Genomic DNA, 26351 nt, shown 5'->3' with positions numbered 1-26351 from the left:
AAACACACCAAAGTATTTCACTTCACAACGATCGGACTGAATGGTCCGATGCTATTTAAGAATACATATTCCCTAGTGTGCAGCAGAGAGAAGCTGCGTAATAGATTCAAAGTTGAGTTATAATACGCTCTGCAAAACTAATGTTATTATTAAGAAGTTTAATTAATACTTAGTCTTGAAACATCACAAACGAAGTAGCACAAATTGCATGTTTGATTCGTAGTCAGTTCAATTTGTTAAAAAATATACAAATATAACATATAATATTAGCTCTGTATATGTAATTATGTATGATTTAAGTGAATTTGCTTTAGAAACTTATATTTAAACTTAACTTAGTCCTGATATTCTTTACAAGTACGGATTTATATGCTTTTACGTAGTTTTGGTTTTACCCCAAATATTTGGATTCAAATAAAAAAAAAATAATTAAAAGAGAAAAAAAATTAATAAGAAATTCAAAATTGAATTTTACTTATGAAATCCCCTTAATGTGTTTTTAAACCAACAAATATTCTTTTCTTCAATTTTTTTCAGTGTATCTCTGTGTCTCTGTGTGTAGCAAAGTCCCCAATCCCCGCCCCACTTAATCAAAAACAAAAAAAAAAAACCGAAACGAAAAATAATCTCAACAAGCAAGCTCTTGATGTATGCTATTTGCTAGAAACTTTTGGACACTTCGGCTAGCCGAGGCTTAAATACTCTTTCCACATATAACATTAATTTGGGCGATATTTAGTAGATACTCCAACATTAGGAATCTCAAACTTGTCTGATAATATCAATAAAATATATATTCAAGAAAACTTAAATAAAAATGTCTTATGGAAACTTCAAGAGGAATTTCGAAAATAAAAGCGCAAAAAAATGTTCACAAATTTCACATACTTGAAATTACGTCAAGTAGACTTGAAAACTTATGTGAGCTGCATTAATGGACTGTTAAGCAAATTGAAGAGCTTGGCAAAACAATGGAAGATATTTGCAATAACTGCAGTTAAATAACTTGTTCAGAACAAGTAGCCTGGGGTAAATGCTTTGCGAAGGGAAAGAGTATATAAATTCCAATTGATTTCATTTTAATTTTCGAAACCAAACAGCAATACTCTACCTAAAAGCTAAACCAATAAAAAAAAAAAAAAAAAAAAAGAAGAAATCAAATTTGTTGGGTGCATTGGTGAAAGGTATGCAAAGGCGTTGTTAATTCAATGAAATACTAAATCACGTGCAAACTGAGGCAAGCACACGCACGACCGAAGGAACACGCCGGCAACAGGACAGCAACAACAGCAACAACAACAATAACAACAGCAGCAACAGCAACATCAACAACAACAGCAACAACAACAACTGAGAGTCATATAGCAATATTTGTGGCAACTAGCTCGGTTTGCAATTGGATAACTAAAGGGATCTGCACCGCTGCAGACGCAGAACGCCATGCGCCATGTCAAAACTGCGGCATTACAGGTCCATGGATCAGACCAGCAGCGGCGTCGTCATACGCAAAAAGTTAGCTAATGAACAAATCTTAACATCACTTCTTAGCAACTGACCAAGCATATCTAAACACACAATAAAACACAGCAACAACAACAACAAAAGCAACAGCTCGAAAAGCAGCTAATGTGACTTTAGCTTCTGTCGGAACGCACTTTAACTGCAGTTCTTTTGCGTTGCCATAAACATTTTTCAACTCCACCACAGGCACACATCAGCCCACCATAGCACATCACCCACAGCAAGAGCTTAAAGTTCAGCATGTCACATTTGCAGCTTTTTGAAACACTTTGCATGTCCTTTTATCGCATAAGCTTTTAGCATGTTATCATTTTGATTAAGCACTTTTCATTTTGCACTCGATTAAACAAAGCTCACAAGCGTTAGCGTAAGTCAGGCTTTACAGCCAAAGCTCTAACAGTGAAAGCTTTCTTGGGCAGCCAACATTCGTCCTGCCTTAACAGACAGGAAGCGATAAAGTCATGAACAGTTACAATCTTTTACACAGTTGCATGTTAATGATCAATTAAAATGGACGCCCGAGAGCTTTATAAACAATTTCTTAAATTGTCTCAAGTTGTTAAGTCCGATTTTGTAAAAAATATTCCGTTGAAAAAAGCTTTTTACATTGACAAAAGCTTTTACTCAATGTAGTGTCCTTCGTCTACAAATTTGGGCACATCCCATAAACTACCTAACGGTAATAAAAGCTCAAAAGGAAACTTCAATGAAAGCTTTCACTGTGCACGCTACCGAATACATGCACTTTTAGCTTTTACCAAGCTAAAAGCTCTTTCGCAAACCATTAACGACAAACAAATCCTTGCTCGACTTTGCCCGCGCCCAACTCAATCCGCACTTTCCTCACATACGCTCCGATTGCTTATCCCTGCCGCTTCCTCCTGTATTTACATGGCTGCTTCTTTATGCATTATCCTTGTCGTTGCAGGACTATGACAGCCGTATGCTTTGTGTGCAACCTGCCCATAATGTCGCATCAGGTTGGTCTGGTGTGGCAGGGCGGCAATGGCTGGGACGACTTGGTGCGCGAACAGGTTAGTCAAGTCCATGGCCTTGTCCCTAAACTCTCGCCTAAATCTTTATCGGTCTCTCTTTCTCTCTCCTTCTCTCTCGGTCTCTATATTTCTCGTAATCTCGGCAGCTCGAAGAATCTACGATACGCCAGCGTCTTGGAGGCCGTCGCGATTCGGCCGCACAGATCACAACGCCGCCGAGCTCATCACCGCCTCCTGGCTTGCAACGACGCCGGCGCAGCTCGCTGGCTCAACTCACTGACATCTTGCGCGAATGGAGCGGCGGTTCCAGCAGGCAGCAGCAGCAGCAACAACAGCAGCAGCAGCAGGCGGCTCGCAACAAGGCGCATCTGAATCGCCGCGAAACGCTAGCCGATCTGGCACGCAGCCTTCCCTGGCGCACCTCCACCACAGATGCCAGCACTGGCGGCAACGTTGGATCCGGCTCCGGCAGTGGGGTCGGGAACACCACCTATGTGACGCCGCGCAAGCGACGCGAATCGAGTGCCGATTCTGGGATACGCAGCATACGCTCCCGCCGCGACTCCAGCACCACCGAGTTCGTCAAGCACTGGAACCGTCGCGAGAGCACCACAGTTGAGGAGCAGTCCAGCAGCGTCGTTGTGCCCATTGTTGTCGAGTGCTCGAAGAGTGTAAGTCGGTTTTTATAATAGATTAAGCCCCCAGCAAGATACTCATCCTTGCGGAAGAGTATGCCTAACCAAACTCTATCTCAGGCTCTGTCTGCATTAGCTGCTCTCTAAAAGTACAACTCCATTGTTTGGAAGACCTTTATAAGCAGAAACTATGTAGATGGGCCAGATATAGTTGATAGGAAGGGGCTTTTGTTATCTAGAATTTACGGATTGGTATCCCCTGCATGCTATTATAATCAAGAAGTATCAGCCTTTAGGATTCCACGTTAAAGGACTCTCCTTAAGCCTTAAATCCGCTCCCATATTTGAACATATATTTTGGTTAATCAAACTATAAGAGGGTTGAAAAACAAAAATCTTTGAAATTGTTTTTTCCATTTAAAACAAACAGTATTGTTAAGGTAAGACCTCACACCTTTGTTGTCAGGGAAGTGTATAAGGATATAAGTGCTGGCCACGGTTATGGATTGAGGTTCCGTGCCTAAGAAACCTGCATAGACTAGAAAATGGTATACTTTCCAGCTCATCCAAGCTTCTATAGATATGCATATAGTTATCTGGCATAGGTAGAAAAAGTGCTAGAAAGTTCTCTTCTTCGAAACCGGTCGAACCACAACTATGGAGTGAACCGCCCAGAGGACAGAGTCTCTCATTGAGCCAGTCCAGCATCCACAACCAACTAACCTAACCTATGCACACCTCTCTTTGTCTCTCCCCCTCTCTCTTTTTTTCTTTTGTTTTCTTTCACTCGCTCTTGCGCACGTTGTCCTGTAACCAATGCATGCCGCAGGCCTCGCGACGCGGCTCCGGCGAGAGCTATTTGTCTAGCAGCCGACGCGACAGCAATGCTGCGAGTCGCGTGACAACGCCGCCTCCACCACCCAAATACCAGATGACCAAGAAGCGTGACTCGTTGGCCGCACCGGAATTTCCCAATTTTCGGCAGGAGCAGCGTCCCTCGACCAGCTCCGCCGGCTCCTGCTCAGACTCTGTGCCATTGATCTCAACCAGCACTTATCACCATCAGCAGGTAGATTCCGCCTGCCAGGCATTGCCGCCGCCGACCATTATAACCAGCTCGGTAACGCCGCCGGCCACCAGTCCGACGGCGCCGAAGGGTCGCCGGGACTCCACCACGCAGTGCGGACGTGTCAATCGGCGCGACTCCAAGGCGGGCATCAGTCCGGAACGGGCGCCACGGCTGCAGCGACTACAGCGGCAAGCAACCGCCTTCGATGAGAGCTGCCTGCCCGGCGGCAGTCGACGGGGCTCCCAGCCAGCACTCAGTCCTGATCCACCCGAGGACTGTGAGCGTCGCACCTCACGGCGCGATTCCCTCTCGCCGGACAGCGCATCGCGCGGCGGTCGACGCGACTCCCGCACACATCTCTCGCCGGATCGCTCGCACGAGCGCGACGGAAGTCCCAGGCGGCATACGCTGCGACGGCAAAGCAGCTCGGCGGCCCGTTCACCACGCTCCCCGGACTCCAACAGCTGCTCCTCATCGCGTGATCCCAGCCCGTGCTCGCGCCCGCAAACGACCACCGTCGAACAGAATCAACGGCCCGCCATACGGCGCCAGTCCACCACCGAGGAGATTCTTATAGCGCGCGGCTTCCGTCGCCAATCGACCACCGAGGAAATGATACGTTGTCGCAACTTTCGACGCCAGAGCTCCCAGAGCGATGATGTCTGTCGGTGCGTAACGCAGCCCATCCCACACATACTCCCAGATATCCTCGACTAATCAAACGTTTATCTCCCTTGCAGCTATCGTGGCAGACGCGACTCATCGGCCCAGATCATTGATGGCACCATCGGCACCATGACCGTGGAAACAACTAGCACCTTTTTTGACTCCAGCACCCAGACAGGTGAGTCCCACATACATCTATTTCTTTAACTTACTTGTTGAGTACGACAAAAAAAAAACCCCCTCTTGCTTAACGATGGACAAAAGACATCAAAGACAGAGATCACAGATTGATTTGAGGGTCAAGTTGGGATTAGAAACTGATTCTACTTAATCTCATAATGCATTGAGAGTTACTCTACTGACCATATATAATAACACTTTCTGATAAGGCTAAGTGGCTTGATTCAGTTTTAACCTATAGTTATCTTATGCTATATTTTACAAAGATATACGAGAATGAGAGTATAGTTTATCTGACTAAGATTCAAATTTTGGAAACAACAATCTCTGGCCATTTTAGTCTAGTGAAGTGGAATTTGCGAAAAGCGTGAAAGAGAAATCTAATGTGTTTACACACTGATCCATCAAAAAGAGTGAGAAGTCTTTCCATTTAGTGGCGTGGAATTTACGAAACGCGTGAAACACGTCTCTATTGAGTTTTCACAAAGACCTTTGAATATGAGTGGAACGACTCTCATAAATGCATTTAACTGTATTTAGAAGACGGTCAGACGCAGAAGCAGAAGCTTTGGCTCAACAAAATAAGGGGACTCCTACAATATGTGGGCCTTAGTAAATATTTCTAGATATTTCAAAAAAACTTTGAGAATTTAAAAAAATCTGTTGAATTAAGATTAGTTAAGCTTTTGAATCTTTGCATACTCGTAGCTTTACTGTTTTTTATATTCCAAGGAATGCCCCTATAAGTGCCTGAATAAAGAGTTGCCAGAGATGATAGATAGAAATGTATTTTTCGATAGCAAAAGCTTAGCGAATAGTCCTTAAATAAATTGTCTTCACAGAGCATGTAAAGCGTAGAAGGAAAAAGAAGATTCTCAATATTGGCGCACACAATGAGGTATTAATAAAAACCAAATATCTGCAATCGGATGCTAGTCACAAAAAAACCATTCCCACTGAGCAGCAAATCAAATTGTTGTGCTGTAGCTTTGCTTCTAGTGGTCCATTCCATTCGAAAATAAATTTCTGAATGAGAACCGAGCATAAATCAGACATCAATGCGTTTTGTACAACGCTGCGTATGCGCAACATTTTTCATGCAATAAACGCAGCGTGAGCCACAAAAATTAATTTTCAATTCTGTTTTGGCTTTTTGATTGGACTTTTCAAACAATTGAAAATGCATGCACAGGGTTTTTTATTTTCTCAATTTTTTTGAATCTCTGTATGGAAAACTCGATTCAATTGCCTTTGACATGGCTTTCAAAAGATTAGCTGGTGGATGGACGGAACGTCGGGTTGTCTATCTTGCTGCAGACATAATATATATATATGTATATATATACATATATCTGTGTCTCCATATGAATCGGACAGCTATATAATAGCTGCCATAAGAACTATGGCTCGAGTTATTGAGCTCCTTTTATGTTAATCCTTTTATCTTTTCGACATACAATTCCTAATATGCTCACATCTCATATCTTATTGGAATTGGAGTACTACCTTCCATTTCATAGCTGTTCTTACTGGCAAGCATTTGAAAAGCAAATGAATACGAACAGCTCCACAGGCGTTCAATGCCTTTTTGTCTCTGTATGAAAAACTTCTTTGTTTAAACATCCTTGCAACAGAAAAAAACACTACTTCGGGCACACAAAGGTATCTACTGTTGAGTAAGATCACCACGGAAACTATATTTGCTATGCTATCGAAGAAGAATTTGAAATAACTTAAAGTAGGAACTTGGCGGACCAAGCTTGTATTGGGTGAACCTCCTTATATTATTATACCAAAAATATACTCTATATGCCCTAAGACATCCTGCATACCAAATTTGTTGTAGCTCTTAAAAGCATCAAGTCATGTACAAAAAACAGGGTGTCGATAGCCATTTTGTTGACATGGATCAATTTCTCAATGATTTGACATAAGTTCGACCATTTCGTGCACTACGAAATTACAAAGTCTCCGAGATCAATGCCCTCATATGGACAGACGTTCGAACCGAGAGACGGACATGACTAGCTCGACTCGGAAGCAGCTGCTGTTCAAGAGCATATACATATACTTTATGGGCCTGCCTCTGCCTGTTATATGCATATCAGAAAAATATAATACCCTTAAAAAAGCCTGCTCCAACTCGGACCAATGCATCAAATTGTTGGCGCGAATCTTGAAATTCAAATAGCCAACATAGAAGGGGGCTGCCAACTTATGCGCATATCCCAGAGAGCTTTGCCGTAAGCTTTACTCCATGGCATTTGTTGCTGTAGCCAGGAGAAACGTTGTAAAAGCTAGCGAAAGCTTTGAACAGCTGCTGCCGCTTGGCACATCAGCTGTTAACTGGCGCCGCGCTGCCAACTTGGCCGAGAAAAGGGATGCCAGCGCCAGGCTGAGGAGACGCTGGCAATGACAACGCACGCTTGCCGTGCATCAGTTGGTGTTGAATACCTCAACGTGCCACAACAGCAGCAGAGCAGAGCCCCAAGCGCCACGACGAGCACACCGCGCCCCAAAACATTCAGAGTCCGCGAGCTAAGAGGCGAGAGAAGAGACGCCACGCGGGTTCCCCAATATCGTGTCGAGTCGAGTCGAGTTGATTCAAGTTGAGCTGAGTCGAGAGTTGGCTAGTAGAGAGTTTCGCATCAGATATAAACGCGGCCTTTTTTGCTATTGTTCGCATCGTAAACTGTAAATACAAATGAAAATTGGCCCACAGCGTTACGTTTTCCATTTTCCCGCTCCGCGTGCGTACTCGCCCCTGCCGGCCCGCGTCCCCTCCACCGACACGACCCCGCTAGTTCAGTCTCTGCGCATAAATTTATTATTCGTTCCCGCTCTTTCTCTATTTACTTTACTTTTTTTTTGTTCCTGTGCCGCACTTCACATATCAAAAATAAAATAGAAAATTCAAATAAACAAAAAAGCATAAAAAAGTCGAAAAAAGAACCAGTTAAGCGCGCAAAAAGTTATTGTTATTTTGTTTTTGTTTTTGTGCGCGGCATAGTTTTAGGCGCGTGCAGCAACAACAACAAACGGCAGCGCGGTGGCCCAATCCGTCGCCACCGACGCTGCGGCGCTGCGCTACGGTCGCCGTCACCAGCAGCAGCAGCAGCAGCAGCAGCAACATCAGCCGCAGCAGCAGTCGACCAGCAGCAGCGCCAGCAGCAGCAGCAACCGCAGCCGCAGCGGTCTGTATATAATTTTAATAGAAAATATCTAGATATATGTATATAACATTTCATCTAGATTCCAATCCCATATCGTATGTTTATTTATCTAGTCAAGGCAACTGTTGCTTTTGCCCACAATCATCTCAAGTCTTTGAATAATATATATTCACATATATCTGAATAATTTATGATGGTTCCTATATAGGCTGAGATCAGGTGATTTGAATACTGTCTGAGCATATCAAAAGTTTAAGCTCTGACTATAGTGTTGATTTCTATATATAGGGTCTTACAGTAGACTTACCTTTTCTAGTTTAAGAGCTAAACTGTTTTCTCCGTATTTACAAATCCAAGAGTGATTTTTCAAACAATATACAGATCCATATAATATATCATATTATGTGTTATCATATCCACATTTCTGAAATAAACGTAGTATTTTGCATAATAAATATAAATATATGAGTATAAAATATAAAAAATATGTGCAACAATTAGACGAGCGGTCTATTAGTTCTTGTAGGTTTTTTGTTTTGGATCATTCTTGAATAGTATAATACATTTATGAAATATAAATATACCTCTAATCTAAAACAGTTAGGCCTTGAGAAATACTAAAATATATTTTTACAACATTATAATTCCCCTGCAAGGGTATAAAATTGTACTCAATGGATTGGATAATAGTGTTCCGTAAACTGAATTTGATTAACTCCATAACCAAGGAGCTTCGATTTGAAAAACTTTTGAGTCTTATTGTACCATAGAATATTTGTATATTCCCAAAAAGTTAAGTTAAGCTAAGTTGTGCTAGCGGGGAGCTGGCGATAGCTATAAAATGAAAGATACTTGATATATATAAAAACTATTCTAGAAGTGTCAAGTTTGGTGACTCTAGCTCTTATAACTCAAGAGATTTGCTCAAAAAACAGGATTTTGATATCGATTTTTATCGATTGCTTAGAAACGGGGCAAGTTATAGAATATCGAAAACTTGTACTACGCGGGCACTAGGAGGATCCACATTCCAAATTTCAAGACGGATATGGCTAGATCGACTCGGCTATTGATGCTGTTCAAGAATTTTTATACTTAATACGGTCGGAGATGCTTCCTTTTGCCTTTTACATACATTTGCACAAATACATTATACCCTGTTACCCATTTTTAATGGGTTCAGAGTATAAAAATTGTTTATCCACGTACTTTCAGAGTATCATAGGTAAAACGTATCACATTAATATTTCTTGAAATCATTTTTCAAAAATCGTAAGGCTTAAGTATTTTTAAGCCAGAGCAAAATTGGGTGGGCAGCTAAACATTTAAAGTGAAATATGCATTTTATGAATGTATGACAAACCGAATTGTGAATCAAAATCTGAGTTCGGGAATGCGTAAAAGCGTTTTGAAGAACCTAACCTAAGGACAGTCAATTGATTTGAATCGTGCTGCAAGCCACAAACTTTCCTGATTTATAGTTTTAAACATAATCGCTTTTGGTTGGTTTCAGATGTGGCCCAACGAATGCATACGAGTATTCAGATATTTAGATAGATATTTTATTTCTTTAAACCTCAGATACCTCCATGGCTTATGTAGGCATATTCACACTTACAGCCGTGGCTAAAGGGCTGATAGAACAATTTGCTCTCCGCTTCAGTTTCAACTGTTGCTCCTGTCTGGCTGTGATACACATGCGTATGCTTTATATGCATTGTTAATCTATGGGCGGTATCTATTTTGGTTATATATATATCACATGGCTAGATAAAACGTTTATCTGGGCGAGTTCCGAATTTCTCGCTCTCGTGCCCCAAAAAGCAGGCAACGGCAATGGCACACATTCAACGCACTTTTACATGCCGCTTACATTCAACACGGTGCGTGTATGTGTGTGTGGGTGTGTGTGTGTGTGCTTTTGAAGTTCAAAGTACAGCAGTGTTGTGTTCACATGTGTAGGTATTATGTGTACACGTACACACACACACACATGCACACGCTGGAGCGCATTACAAATGCCAAAGAGTTAGCAAAGTGCGCCTCAGTTTGTCAAAGTAACTTTAATGAATGAAACTACCTACAGTGTATGTGTCTGTGTGTGTCTATGTGTGTGTGTGTGTGTGTGCTGACAGCGAACAAATGAATGAGCGTGCACTTGGCTAGCAGCCCCAGCTGCATTGCTATCACCCTTTCAAGCACTCTCCCTCTCTCTCTCTCTCTCTCGCACGCTCTGTGTTATGAATGAAATGTGAGTCAAGTTTTGCGTTCAGCTTTTACATTGCAAGCGCTGCGTACAACTCCACCTTAACATCGTATGCCCGCACCACCCGCAGCACCCACACCACCCCGCAGCCGCACACAATTCGGCTTGCCACAATTTTACACAGTTTGCGGCTGGTGCAACAAGTTTTGTCTGCACGCTGCTGACATCTTGCTGGCAATTTGAATCGAAATTCGCGTTTACTGCGTTTACTGCACGCAGCCAACTGCCAATTGGCATTCAAATATTCACGACTCTCTTATTCAAATGCACTCAAGCACACACACGTCCACATTTAGACCATTCATTTTATATGCTTGCCATTCAAACTGAGCATCTCCATCTGTATTTATTGTGCAACATTTATATTTATTGTGTAACTTACAGTTCTTAGGCACAACTGCTGTGATTCTCCATTTCTTCCATTTAGCCAATATCTGATTTTCTGTTGAGAGCATGAAGGAATTTTCTATATTTATTTTGCTTGACTTTCATGTCCAACACACACAACACACAGCTATTTTTTCTGCTCTTCAGCCCTTATTGTGATCAAAATGTATACAATGGTATTTGTATTTTGATATTTACCCAATTTGATTTATTTATATTATATCATTAGCTTTGGGATGTGGATTCTTAAGCACAACTTCACAATTTTTGAGAGCTAAATACACCTCGTTCTGTTTTCTTGTGCTCGTCTAGTATAAACAGATTATATATTATATATCTTACTATTTGGTTGCCTTTCTCAAAAAAAAAAACAACTTACTTTGAAAGATTTGCGCTTTCACATGCAGAAAACCCAATAAAGATCGGACAATAGAGGCCGAATATAATCAAGAAAGTATTTCCCAATCTGTGGACCTAAAGCAAGAAGAAGCCAATCTGCAACTAAAGCCTGTGTGTGTATGTGTGTCTCTGCATAAGTATATATAGAAGCAGTGTATAGGATGCCGTTCAGGGTATCTGCTAGTCGGTCCCTTCCAAGACCTGTGCACTCTCAGCCATAATCAGATTATGATTTTTTAAAGATCCATTTCAGATAGCTGTGAACTTTTCGGCTCGTTAGCGTAAATCCTACATAAGTGCCAAACTCTATATACCTTTGTCATCGAATTCAAAATAGAAACAACGAATGGTAAAATATATATATATATATATATATATATATGTATGCCAGACATGACCTACTGGCCAACAGTCAATGAAGTGTATAACAAATTATTGGGTTTCAGCTTGTTTTGTTTTCCGAATTCTTTTTTCTGTTCAATTGATCCGTACAACCAAAACTTTTGTCATCCAATTAGTTGCACACAAAAAGCTTTTTTCAACATATTCGTGACGTATTGCATCCAATTACCCATCGATATATGTGCCATACGTTGGGCTCGTCCAGCCCAGCTTCATCGAATTTCAGTCCAATTTTGTATGCAGCAGATTGCAATTAAAAGCGAACCAAACGAACTGCACTTCCACATGTTTTTTAACTCGATAATTTCGTTTCGCCGCAATTTATTCACGGTTTTTTCGCTTTTAATGAAGACCTAAAATTGGATTTATTTTTGGGATTTCTCCGCGGACGCTTTCGGCGCTTCCAGCCAAACAAAACGGCCGAACGCCCTTGTTTGATTATGAGGCAATAGCTTTATTGCACTTTACGAGCGTGACCACCATTAATTAATGGCCGCCAAAGGCAATTTCGAGAGCGCCAAAGAGGCCAAAAGTACAAAAAGAAAGCAAAATGTACACAGCCAGAGACTTGATAATACCCTGTATACCAAGACTTTAGAGTCTGCTTCTTATAATCTCTGAGATCGATGAGGTCGCATTGTTTTCTTCAGTTTCTAGTAAAGCTTTAAATCGAACTTTAACTGCACAGAAAACTGAAAAGAGGTATTTACTGAAAAATACAAAAAGAAATTATAATGTAAAATGCCAGAGACTGGTTAATACCCTGTAATCAGTAATGAAGCCTGCAAATATGTATCTCAAGTAAAAACTTCTTGCAGCTTTTTCCAAATCGAATGCACAACATTTAAATGAGTGATTCGAGGCTACATACAACTTAATACTCTTGTTGAATAGTTCTCTTTACCACTTTGAAAGACCTACCTGAATTCATATAACAAGCCTTGAGAGTCTGCCTCTTATAGTCCCTGAGTTCGATGAGCTCATATTGGCCATACGTATCCGAATACATACAATCGGGACCGCTATAAATAATTGATAGGTGCTGGCCGAGGACTTTGCGCTTTCTTGAGGTAAATAATAAGAAATGCATTCAACAGATTTACGGCAAGCATGGGCATTGCCCCTTGGCATTGGCACTGGCATTGCGTAGTTATCTGTTGCATTAAACTTGCAAATTGTTGCGCAAATTTGCAGCACGAAATCAACGAAAATTGGTCAAGTTGCCTGTTTTTATGGCCAGCTGCAACTGAGCCATGTTCGTAGTTCCTCAACTCTTGTTGCAAGCGCAGGTGGTGCCACAATGCAACGCCTGATCAAAGCTCTTGCCACAGGTCAACCGCAAACGCAGCGCAGTGCCGCACACACACACACGCATCCGTACATTCTTGATTCTAGTGAGATTTTCTTTGGCTACAAAGTGAAAATATGAACTTTGTGCTGTCATGAGTAGCGCTTAGTGCAGCATGCCACACATTCACACATTTTCATCATAAATTGAATGTGTTTCACGTCGGAAACACGCTCCACGGAATTGCAATTGCGATAGAAAAAAAATTGATATCGAATATAGGACGTGAAGTGGAGCAGCGCGTTCCAATCAGAAAGAACCTTACAAGAAAATCAACATATAAAATAATATACATAAAAAGCAAGTATGAACAGCACGCCGCATATTAAATACACTTTTCACTTCAAAGTGCTTCCATACATCAGCTTTAATTTAGAACAGCAGATATGTGATGTATTTGATCCGATTTGATGCGGATGTGTAGAAATGAAGGACATGGCTCGGATTTTGATACTGATCAATAATAAAAAACTATAAGGTGTGCGTTGCACACATAATGTCAAAATTTGAATGACTCCTAAAAAATGATATACACAGTCATCTGACAAACTCAGAGGTAGTTAAGCACCAAGGCTGCTGTGCTTCTTTGAGTGCGCTGCTAGTGTTGGACAACGTTGAAGTGCTAGCAGTATTGTATGAACATTAAAGTGAGAAACTTTTTGAGCACACAATATGCTTCTGACGTGAAAGAAATATAAGAAACCATTCTGATCTCATGCAACTCAAGACGTATTTACTAATCATTTAAAGAATATAGGCATAATATTCCCTAGGTGTGTATTGTATACTAATTGTATTGTAATCAGTTACATAATTCGAAACCTAATCCTATTTCTAATTAACTTGGACCTTGCCTTTTTCACCCACATTTGTCAAAACGGGATGATTTCTTGTGCATACCTATGGAAAGTAATTAGATAAAAAGAAAAACATATATTCATTTCCGCCTGTTAGCCAGGCCTGAGGCAAAAGGTTTCCAAAAGCCCGTCTCAGTGTTCACTTAAGTCTCCAAAAACTGTGAAACATATCAGTTTTCCTGCTCTCGCGGGTAATTTTCTTGCATATGCTAAGAGTAATCCTTTTTGAGCCCCAAGATGTATCTTAAAATAAAAAGTCGCCGCGTAAGACGCAGAACAGTAAAACAAACAAAAATTGTAAGCTCAAGAAAAGATTTAAATTTCCTGACACACTGGAAATATTTAAAATGATGCTCAATTTATGAAGTGTGTGTTATTTTTTTTCTCCAGTTTTTAGCCGTGTTTTCTCAAGCTTGTTGGAAGTAAATAATTGATGTACCATGTACTTACAGTACGGCACTTTTCAGTGAATAGAAAAGTAATTATTTTAATTGTCAAACAAATTAAAGTTCTTAATTTCTTAGAAAAATGCGTCAACATAAAGAAACAAAGCCTTGAGCTCCGCAAATTCTTTTGAATTTCTCGAACGCTTAAACGTAAGCTGTCAACTTAATTAAGACCGTGTTGCACGCAGCAGCTCCAGCCTTCTAGATAGATGTTATCCATGGTATAGAGATCTCAGGAACTGCAAGTATTTTGGTATACGAACTCTACTTAATGGCAGCTAGCTCAGTTGTGCGTGCCCTGTTAACAGGGCAGTAGATTCTGAGTTATGGGTGCTAAGTAAAATCAAAATGGAAGATAAATTTGTGAATTTGCAGCGCTTGCTTTGGACCAACTGCTATACAAAGCATATCTTGTACTTTGCCTTAAGGCATGACGGTCACACCCCTTCTAATTTTTATACTTAATTGCAGTTTGAATATAAAGCGCTGACCGAAGCAGACCCAAACACAAAGTTCTGGGTCTGTGCGGGCGTAGCGCGCAGAGGGAAAGAGGAAAGAGGGCAGCCACATTGGGTCGCAAGGGTTTCCGGCTGCGACACGCGTTCAAGTTAATTTATGAGTGCCGCTGGCGCTGGCCATTTTTAGATGGCCCGAAAGAGTAAGTGGCAACAAATGAGCAACAATGTGGTCCATTGGGGGCCCAAACTATATATGCGCACTATATGATGAACGCCATTGTCCAGTGTTGGTTAACACACAAGCTTGGCTAGGCACAGCTCCCGTCAAGGTCGTCTCCTCTTGTCCCGTCTTGGCTCGGCTCGATGTGCACGTTTCATTAGCCATTGATAGGTTTATGAATGAATTAATAACGTATCCAGCGCCTGGGACCTTAGTTTCATTTTGTTTTAATTGATGGATTATACTTGATTGATTTATGAAGCTCAGCACGTTTATAAGTATGTGTGTAATATGTTTGGGTTTTTTTTTTTCATTTTTTCTGCATTTTTGTATGTAGGTAAATTCAATTAAAGCTGTGCCTCGCAAACTTGATTGATTTGTCAATAAGTTTCGTTGACTAACTGATTGAACGCCGCCAGAGGGGTAGTTGAATTTGTTATGCAAGCTCTCACTTGCCTTAAATAGCTTAAGTTACTTTCGAAGTTTGTTCAAAGGCTTAGATTCTGAGCCAAGCAAGCCAAATGATATCATAATTTCTTGTTTAGGCGAGATTTTCTATGGTCAAGCTGGCAGTCGAACATTATTGACCCAAACATGATTGATTGCTTAATGATTAACGCTGACTGACTGATTGATGGACGCTACAGTTACGAAATAAACTTGCCTAAATTGCTTTGAGTTTGATTCCAACAAACTGTCAAAACCGAACGAAAACTGTTGAAAACGGTTTTCCTAGCAGTAAACAAATATTGACCCTGGATTGATTGATTGAAATGAGTTACAGCTCTTTGATTTTGAATAGTTTTCTGAGGATTTCAGAAATGAAGAGCGATCTTTACTAACTGTCGGTTCATTGATTTCAAAGTTCGAACTGATCGATTGATTGATTAATGATGTTTGTTGGCTGACTGACTGACTGACTGACTGACCGACTGATTGGCGCAGATTCTTAAATAGCCTAACCAGCTCAGACTTTAATAACAATTTAATTAAACAATTAATTAAATGACGAATGAGCGAGTAAACTGGCGCTCAATGATTTTACGAATCGATTAATTAACAAGCTATCGATTGATTAGACAGTCAGTAAGCAGACCCTCACAGAGCCTATGTTCATGGGACTATACTCATCCATTAATTAATGAATTATATGCCCCTACTATGGCTAGTAATAAAAAATATATATTCAGCAAAGAGTAGTTGCCAGTTGAAATACTCGTAGACTCGTAATTGATTGTTTTCTTAACGAGTTTCCGTTGACTAACTGATTGATTGGCTACTACACAGAAACTTGAATGGCATTTTCTATTGAGTCGCGCTCATAACGCAGCTCGTTTCAGGCAAATGCTGCAGGATTAACAGCTGCTGCTGCTGCTGCTGCCACAATCCTCAAAAATCTGCAACAGTTTTCGTGCCCATCATAAAACGCAAATTGTTATGGCAGCTATTCGGGCCAAACACTCAAGGCCTGGCCATAAACAACAACGGCGCCACAGCCGGACCAGGCCAAGCCATCGATGCCATCAATCTAATGGAATGAGTACAAGCTCGAGCTAACGAGTAACTCCCTCTACTCTACTCCAATCCAGCCCAGTCCACTCTTTATCCCCACATTTCTTTTCGATTCGCAGCTTTGGCTCTCGTCCAGCAGCTATCAGCAGCACTTAGCACTGACTCGGTCAAACGGCGACTCACCTGAAATTGCGGCCCCCCACAACCGCCAAGCCACCCCCACCCCCCCTCACTCTCTCAGTCTCCTTGCAGGATGTATAATGCCATTAACAGCTGTCATTTCTTGAAATATTTGACAACCGGACAGCATTTGGGGGAAATGTCGCAAAAAGAATAACAACAAGAAAAAATGCTCGCACAAAAAAAAAAACAAAAAAACAATTTAAAGAAAGAACGAAGACTGAATACCCTTGCACGTTGGATCTTTGAAATGTACTTAGTTAAACTCCAATTTTTTTCAGGCAAGCTATATGCTAGTGTTCCGGTTCTCAAAATTTCTTAAGATAACTCCTAAACTGAGAAGCCAGTTTGCATAAAAACAGACCAACGGACAGAAGCTATCCGACTCCCTCGCAGATGTCTCCATCCAAGTTAAAGTACCCTTTGCAAGGGTATAAAAGCATAAGCTAAACGAGGCAAATGCAGGCGCCGTGGTCATAATAATAATAATAGTAATAATGTTATTATTGTTATTATTGTTATTATTATTATTATCAATATTACTCATATTGAGACAGTATTTTAGTTTCGTGGCAATTGGGCCGCGTTTATTTGCCAAACGTTGCCCATTGTTATGATATTTATGTATTTGTATGCCTGTATGCCTGTGTGTGTGTGTGTGCCTGTGTGTGTGTGCTGTCTGACCCGAATTGCTCCCCAACCATGTTGTACACAGAATAACCTCCACGTGGCATGTGATAAGAGCAGCAGAGAGAAATTAGTGTGGAGTAGGATAAAATTAATTAATTTATTGCTGAAAATCGCAGCTTGAACGGAATTTTTTGGTTTAAGAAAAGATTTTGATTCTTAACACCTTTCGAAATCTTTTATATTGGAAAACAGTAAGAATTCGAAGTTTTTAAGAATTACTTTGCTGTCCAGTTCATAATTGCCTGGAGCTCCATATACCCTGTACCCAGCTGAGCCTCCATTCAACAATTTTGCACAAATGTGTTTCTTAAATAACTTTTGTAATAATTACACAATCTTAGCAAAAAATTATGAGCATAAAGATAGCAATCAACATGTTGCATATGCCAGTAGAAATGTTCTATACTCGATGCTGTCTGTCACAAGCTAGGGCACAACTTTGTCATACCCCTTCTCGAACATGCCAATGTGGTTACAGGGTATACGCAGCAGGTGATAAGAGCCACATTGAAGCGCTGCAAACGCTCACTAATTGAAGCAGCCTATCAGCTGGCTTGGCGCCGGCTAACGAAACAGGTAACTGGCATTAGGGTCCGTATGTGGGCGTGGCAGGGCGGAGCCAGCAAGGGGGTAAGGCGACGCTAAGACACAGCGTTTAGCTTAAGCTCAATTAACAGCATTTACAAATAGAATGGCCGAGCTGCTCGTACAGATTCATTAAAACACGAAAAACGCACACACCAACACACGCACACACAAGAACAGCGTGGACGCAGAGCCAAGCCACACCCACACACACACCTGCACACACTCAAACATACACACACACACACACACACACACACACACACAGTTGGACACACTCGTGGAAGGGAATGCAAACAAAAAAAACAGCTCAAACAAAGCAACGCTCCAAGAGGGGGCGATTTGTTTGTGTATGTGCGTGTGTCTGTGTGTGTCCGCGTGTGTGTGTTTGTGTATATTTTAGTAATTTGGATTAAACATGCAGAGTCCAGCAGCAAGACGTAGGGCAGCAGGCGACGACAATAGAAAATCACCTGACCCATTAGACGGCAAATGCGTATAAAACTTAAATGACATGTGCTATGTGTGTGTTTGTGTGTGTATAGGTGTGCGGGTGTGTGTGTGTGTGTGTGTGTGTGTGTGTGTGTGTGTGTGTGTGTGTGTGTGTGTGTGTGTGTGTGTGTGTGTGTGTGTGTGTGTGTGTGTGTGTGTGTGTTAGCCCTGTTGGTGTTGAAGTTTGAAGTTATTGCTTTCATTTTGGCTAGCCCGTTGTTAGTCGTGGGCAGAATTTCCATCGCTTTTTTTCTGCTTTTCTTGTTATGCCCTTTTTTATAAGGGTATTATAATTTTGTCACAAATTGTGTAACGCTAGAAAATTACTTCGCGGTTACCACAAGTTCACACATATGTCGGAAATGGCCGATATATCAAACATCGATATATCTTATAGCTGCCATAGTTGGTTTAAAGAATTGGGTTTTTGCATTTCCATTCCCCAAGATAAAAAACTCGACACTTATAAGCTGCAATATGTTTTTAGATACGAACCAAATCGGAATACTATATTATATAGCTGTCATAGGCAGAATAAGTCCCGAAATTAGTTTTTGTCTGCAAAGCTTCCAGCTTCACAATTCTTCGCACACATCTGCAAAGGCGTTAGCCTGATGCCTGCAAGTGTATTTGATCTTCGGTGTGTCGAGGTTGACGGTTCTTTTTTTCTGTTGGTTTTCTTTTTTTTTTTGAGTTTGCCAAACGTAAAGAATTTAATTAAGTTCCAAGTTGTGCGCCACACACATTCATATCAGTATTTACTGCTGCTAGCCACAGTACACACACACACATACACACATATATACGCACTCATACACATATATATGTATTATGGCATTAACCATTGTTGGTGCCAAATACATATATCCACATGAACGCCAAGTCCTTAACTAGCTGTGCTCCCGGACTGTTCTAGTCAGTCATTTAGTTGCTTTAATTAAAAGTGAACATATATCCAAAATTAATATTCAAGGAAATTCTATCTTATTGCAAGCTTAAACAGCTTATCGATAAATTCATCGATTTATTAGAAAAGTCAAAATATATAAAAAATAAATATGCAACTGAAATCAGTCTTTTGTAAGCAACTTATCGCTTAACTGATCGATTTCTAAGAAGAGACAAGATATAAAAAATAAATGAAAATAATTTAATCTTAGGCAAGCGTTACCAATAAATGTATCGACTTATATAAACAGACAAAATATATTAGAAATAAATATGCAAGTTGAGGCAATCTATTTGGAAGCTCAAAGAGTTAATCGAACAATTTATCAATTTTTTTAGAAAAGATAATATATATCAAAAATATATATGCAAGTGAAAGCTATCTGTTGTGGACAGTTTATCGATAAATTTATCGATTTATTCAAAGAGACAATCTGTTTGCATTCGTAAACAGTTTATCGGTAAATTTATCTATTGACTGGCTGAATGGATTATAAGGGAATTTAATATTCATTAAATCAGACAATTTTTTATTGAAAATAAATCCCTGATAAATAAATTCGTTGGCTGATGTGTACATGCATCAATTGGCACAGACATGACCTATCGACAAAACCTCCTTGGTCACTTTTTTAGCATATTATCTTAGCTTGTTCTAAATAGTTAAAGTGGCTTTGAACATTCATCAACTCGGACTTAAATTGTTCAATTGTCTGATTTATAAATGCACTAAATGACACAGACATGACCCCTCGGCATCGCCTCCTTGGTCAATTTAGTCGTTTGCATCCTGCACTTCGGCATACCTTCAGCCAATTAGCTTGACAGTTTTTAGCTATTTTTGTCAATTTCGCATCGAACGTTGATTGCATTTATAATTAAAACCCTTTGTCACTTGATTGGCTTTGCCTGTTGGCCTCTTGTTGCCAAAATGGCAGTTATCACCTCCATGGTCACTTTATGCACATTGCTAGCTTCATTCTCCATCTGATTCATCTTCATTATATGGCACACATTAATTGTTTGAATGAATCCTTCAGAGTTTGTGACTTAGCACCTCCATGCTCGCTTGCCAAATACAAAAATATCTTTCACGTGAATGGGTTGTGGTGTTTGGCAGTTGGCTTTTAAATAGTTTAATTTAGGAGTCCAGCCTACTTGATAGTCTCCATGGTCAGCTTTGGCCTTAGACTGTTCCTTTGCTAATTCCTCTGCTTATTCACGCTTCTAAAATCAACGGATAAGCTGTAAGCACTGTCTTTACCTCTAACCCCCTTGGGTTCTTTAGCCAACGTCCAGTGTGTGCCTCTTGGCTCTTCACAAAAGGAGCACACATTAAGTCCTTGAGCTTATATCATGGTCCATGCTGGTACACCTTGGTTAGCCCAATACTCTATGTACGTAGCACATGTCACCTCCATGGTCACATTCTGAGGTTTTCTTATGTTTCTATCAACTATAAACTTAATATGCTGGATATGATACTATTAGCAATATATGAATACAATTTACTTGCACAACCACTTTAATTGTCACATATATGTGTGTAGGTGTGCATGTATGTCTGCGTGTGAGTGTGTGTGTGTACACATATATGGTATTTTACTTTTGTTTATAACCAAAGCTTATTGTGATCCTGTTTGAGTTGATGAGGCATTTCGTGACTTGTCCAACATGTTGATGTGGCGACCGAGCTCAAGCCCCAATCCCCAACCTCTACACACTGTGCAATCACTCCTCCTGTCCTCTCTCTCTCACTCTCTCGCTCTCTCTGTTCCTTTCTCTATCTCTGTCGGGCACATTATATAATTCAGGCGGCAAAATCTGTGCCACAGAATAGAAGACAAAAAAAAAAAAGATAACAAGTGGCAAGCCAAGGACCGCAACATGTTGATGCTTTGCTAATTGGAGCAGCCGAAAGACTGAAAAACACCGGCCAGGATAACGAAGTAGGGAGGAGGGTTTGGGTTATGCGGGGGGTTGCATGACGTAGCAGCAGCAGCAGCAGCAGCAGCAGATGAAAATAATTACAAAACAGTTTACTCAATAAAATTCCGAATGATTTAACTACAACAACGAAGCGACAAGGCGAGAAGAAGTCTAAGGACAGCAGCTGGAGGAGTGAACCAGAAGCGAGCAGCATGACCACAGCCAGACGGACAGCGAGGCGGACAGCATCAAAGGCAAACTGAGCGAGGCGAAACTTCTGCTAGGATGCTTCGTAGGGGGCAGAACGGGCTTAGGTTTGGGCGGTCGCATAGCTGACATTGATTGAGCGAGAACGAGGGCGAAGTTGAGGACAAGGATGTGAGTGAATGAGCAAAGATTGTCAAGCATTCGATGCCGCAGACAGCGCTTGACTATGTACAGGCTCTCCCTACCCATTGCATTCTGCTGACTCGGCGCTCTCTCCCTCTCTAGTTTTCGCTCTATCTCTCTCTCTCTCTCGCTTTTACACAGCTGACTCACCTTTCTGAAATGCAAAGCTCCTAGCTTGTAGACCCCACAGCAATTTAGGGGTACATTGACCGACGATGACAGTGCTGCTTATACTGTGTGCACGCAAATCGACAATGACAGCTCACACACCACACACACACACACCGCACACACAAACACAAGCAAGCGCACACACACAAATACAGAAACTCGACGAGCTGAGCAACTTTTACGGCTGATTTATGAAATACTCTGTAAAATTTTGCTTGGCTTTCATAATTTCAATTAGCTAAGATGATTATTCGTTTTATAGCTCACTTTCTGCTAGAAACCTTTGGAAATTCTAAATATATTTTTGCTTATCTCGCGTGGATAAGACGCATATACAGCTATATGAGTAAAAAGTGTACAGATTATAAACATAGTTATATTTGATATAATTCAGACATTCTTTGCACTTAAACCACTTGGGAATAATAAAGAAATTCATGTTTCCAGACAATAGACTCATTTATAGCGTCTACCTTAAAATTACGCCCAGACACACTACAGCTTTTAAAATCATTTTGCATACTTAAGTCGTTTTTAGCTGAATATCTCTTTAAGAGATACTCTATAAATAATGTTGGCCCCCTTTCAAATTGCCCCATATATTTGCTCTGCAGGGTATGCCAAAAGGAAAACTTTTTATAAAAGTTTTTCGCTTTTCGCTTTGGCACGCAAACATAAGATTTTCACACTCACACACACACGCACAGGTTTTGTGCGTGCGTGCGAGTGTTTTATATTTAAGAAAGAAAAGAAAAAAGTTGCGCGTTTGAAACCATTTGAAAACTGAATTAACTTTTGTTGCACTTCGGTTGCTGTTTTTCTCCTTTTGTGGCCACCCTGAGCTCAATTCCACATATGCCCCCCCTCTCATACTCCACTAAAGAAACTTTTATGTAAATAGCTGAGCTCAACAGAGCAGCTGCAGCTGAATACGAGAAAAGGGCTAAGAATGGGAATACATATATGTGTGTGTATGTACACATATAGTATATGCATATATACATATATTTGTATTCAAAAGCACCGTCTAGAGACCTTTCGCTGCCGCCTGGCAATTAGACCGCATCCCTGCAGATATTTGCCATAGACGGTTGCAAGTCGTTTGGACTACAAATTGGAAATTAAAACAGAAAACTTTTCTATTGGATTTGCATTATCTATTGGGCGTGTGGGGCGTGCCTATACCCTTTAGCCGCAACGCAAGCAGTTTTTTTTTTGTTAGGGCTACGAAAGTGTCTAAGAGCCATACGTGTAGTATCTCCTCGCCTGGCACTCTCCAGCAAAATATGCCATTTTTTTTAGAAGATAAAGGAGATTATTTAAAAAAGGAGGAGGAAGATTTTAAGCCCAGTCCGTGGTATTGGGATATTGTGAGAGCTAACGAAAATAGGGAAATCTTATGACGATATTATTTTTCACTTGAATATGTGCACACATGCGATTTGTATCTACAACTGCAAATAATATTATAATTAATCGCATATATAAATATTTAACCTTTGCGACAATACGTCTGGCCTTGCCTTGCGCACACTTGCCGCATGCAACAAGTGGCACGAGTGTTGCATGTTTATAAATCAAATGCGCTATTCGCTTTAAGGCCGCACGACTCTCTGGTGTCCCTCCGCCAGCCAAATGGCCCAAAGTAAATCACATCGGGAACCGCAAAAAGCTGGGATGTGGCAACAAGACGACGGTTTTTCGTTTGGTGACTTAGTGCCGCACATGTGGCGAGTTATATTCCGTTGGAGGCGGGGCGGAGCGAGGCGGTGGGCGGGAGGCTGCTCTAAGAGCAAACGCTATATTTGTACGTACGTTAATTTCATTAGGAGGCGCATCAAGCCGCTGGCGCTTCTTTGCCGAGTGGGCGTGGCCAATCGAATTTATATTGCATACTTTTTGGCGAGGCACATAAGTGTGCGTGTGTGTGTGTGTCTATGTATGCATATATATTATATGATTTTGAACTCCCTCGCGCTGAATGCGCCTGCTTGTTCCTTGCCACCCCCCCCCCCCACCCCCGGGCCACTCTGGCTCTAAGCACTCCACCATCCCCCCTTTGTGTTCATTTACAAATTAATTAAAAATGAAGTGAAGTGACCCAAATGCCGTCACAGACATCGACGACGGCGCCAGAACAATGACGCCTCTGCCTCAGCTCCACGCTCCACGCTCGACACTAGACTCGCACGCCCCCATTGACCCAAAATATCAAATACGCACGTGCCACGCCCACACGACATACTTGCCACGACGTGGCAGCAGGCGCCCAGTCGCAATGGTTCATGACTGTCATATTTGTGAATTGGAGCTGGGGCAGAGACCTCGTGTAGTCGTTGGGGCAGTATGCAATCGTATGCAGCTAGGGGCTGCCGCCAAGCTGCCCCAAGTTATGGCAAGGCCGGAGCAATTTGTATAATTATATGCTACAGTCTAATCAACAAATGCGTCAGCTCCACTCTCGGACGCAGCTCGAGCCCTAAGCCTTTTGTTGGCATAACGACCTGCGAGCCGGCTAATTACAACTCCTGGTCACATAAACTGGAGTAAACGTTGACTGCGGCGTCTACTTCAACTGGCAGCCGAGTAACGAGTGCACTCAGAGAAATAATATACCAAAAACAGTCATATTTAGAGCTAAATTTGCATTCAAGTGGAATTGCACTAGAATTTGGTAGACTAAATATATCGGAGCATAAGAACAATTTGCTTAGTAAATGATTATTTAAATGCTTCCAGGGTAGGCGCAAAACTTTCAAGTGAACACTCCCGATCTTCTAGGAGAAACTTTCTCTCAGTGTCCTAATTACTATGCCATTATGCTGTCCGGATGCTTTTAAACTGTAGACCTGGTAAACCAAATCAATAAGTCAGTCAGTTGAACAATTTACCCTGCTCTCATTTCGTATGGTACAGTGCTCCCGAGCCTTACCGCCTTCCGTATCGTTCACAAGAACTTAATTGAATGTCGAGTTGCCCAAGTTTCGAAGTGGAGCTCCGTTTGTTGTTTAGTTGTCGAGACATGTGGCTACGAGTTCGAATCTTCAGCGAATGCATAATTGGAATGTGTTGATGATTTGTAACTATATCTCGAACTAATATTAATCGAAATTTTGGCTTCTAGAGTTTGGTTTGCTCAATCAGAGCTTCGATTTCGGGTATGCGCACATATTTGTAAGACATTTCAGGCATCGAATTTTCAAGGTGTGGCGTGAAGGGAAGAAGCAGCATAGCCACAGCCTTGAGTGTATGTGTTTTCGACTGTATACAAGATATCTGTTAGTTGGGAATTCTTTGGTCAAAGTCTGTACATTCTCAACTCTTTTTGGCTGTCAGCTTTAATTAATAATAGTCGAGCTTTCGATACTTGAGCTCGACAGTTACAAGTAGTGTGCGTGTGTGTGTGCGTGTGGGTGTGGGTGTGTGTGTGTGTGTGTGTGTGTGTGTGTGTGTGTGTGTGTGTGTGTGTGTGTGTGTGTGTGTGTGTGTGTGTGTGTGTGTGTGTGTGTGTGTGTGTGTGTGTGTGTGTGTGTGTTTTTAACATAGGAACGATATATGTTCGGCATTTGCCCATATCCCCATTAGGGCCTCATGCAAATTGGCAAATTCGATAATGTCAATAGAATGTTGGGCACAGCTCGAATCTGAGTTTAGGTTTTGTTGTCGCTGCGACAATTTGCCAATTGATATTTTCCCGGAAACGTGTGCATGGCAAGAAATGAAATCGTTTCCAAAAAACAATTTGTAGGATCTGAAGAGCTGTCGCGTTCGGCGGGATATTCACTGAATGCTGAATACTTGGAAATCGCTTAAATTTGCGCAACTCTGCGCTAAGATTTCACTAGTTTTGGTATTAATAACGCTCAATTAAGTTTTGAGTATTCACCGGCCACGCCCTCGCGCCCCCTAACTGCAGAAGAAGCAGCAGCAGCAGCTTCTTATTTGCAATTTTTGCACTAAACAAATTGCCTTAGAGGGCGGTAGGCGGGTAGGGGCAGTTGGGGCGTAGAATGCTCCCAAAATGCAATTCATTGCAGTCACAGTCTGTTGGCATTGTCAGGCCACGTTGCCCCTCACCCAGCCCCTCGGGCAGCACCGCACTTGAACGCTTTAACTGACGCTGGCTGCTAGTCACGAGCCATTAAGCAGCCATTGTTTTGGCCTGGCCCAAATAAAAGAACAAATGAGAGTGCTAGTGGCCGACTTTCAGATACCCTACACGCCGTTAAAAGCATTCAAATGCTCTCCTACACAAATATGTATACACACACGCAACGTCGCGCGGCATTGCTTCCATTCTCTGATAACTTCGCTGCCTACTGTCCTATCTTCACGAAATTTTCTGGACTTAACTAAGAAGAAGGAAAGTGCATGTATACTTAAGCGCAAGGCTCTACCTTTCCATATTGTTAAAAATGGGTATGTTAAACGT

The 26351-nt window shown here is 41.3% G+C and overlaps 1 protein-coding gene across 1 annotated transcript in view; it reads left to right on the top strand.

Moving 5' to 3' along the window:
• Window positions 1–1447: 1447 nt before the first annotated feature.
• The window catches only part of LOC115767390, a 70980-nt gene continuing 46076 nt past the window's right edge, over window positions 1448–26351 (top strand). Inside the window, 5 exon segments of the mRNA XM_030711653.1 lie at window positions 1448–1512; window positions 2450–2555; window positions 2663–3187; window positions 3981–4888; window positions 4961–5064. Of these exon segments, the coding sequence (XP_030567513.1) occupies window positions 1448–1512; window positions 2450–2555; window positions 2663–3187; window positions 3981–4888; window positions 4961–5064 (1708 nt within the window).

This window comes from Drosophila novamexicana, unplaced genomic scaffold (genome assembly GCF_003285875.2).
Source record: "Drosophila novamexicana strain 15010-1031.04,08,12 unplaced genomic scaffold, DnovRS2.1 tig00001385-arrow-arrow-pilon, whole genome shotgun sequence".
NCBI classification, from domain to species: Eukaryota; Metazoa; Arthropoda; class Insecta; order Diptera; family Drosophilidae; genus Drosophila; species Drosophila novamexicana.
Note: the sequence above shows the minus strand (reverse complement) of the source record. Positions and strands in the feature narration are given on the sequence as shown.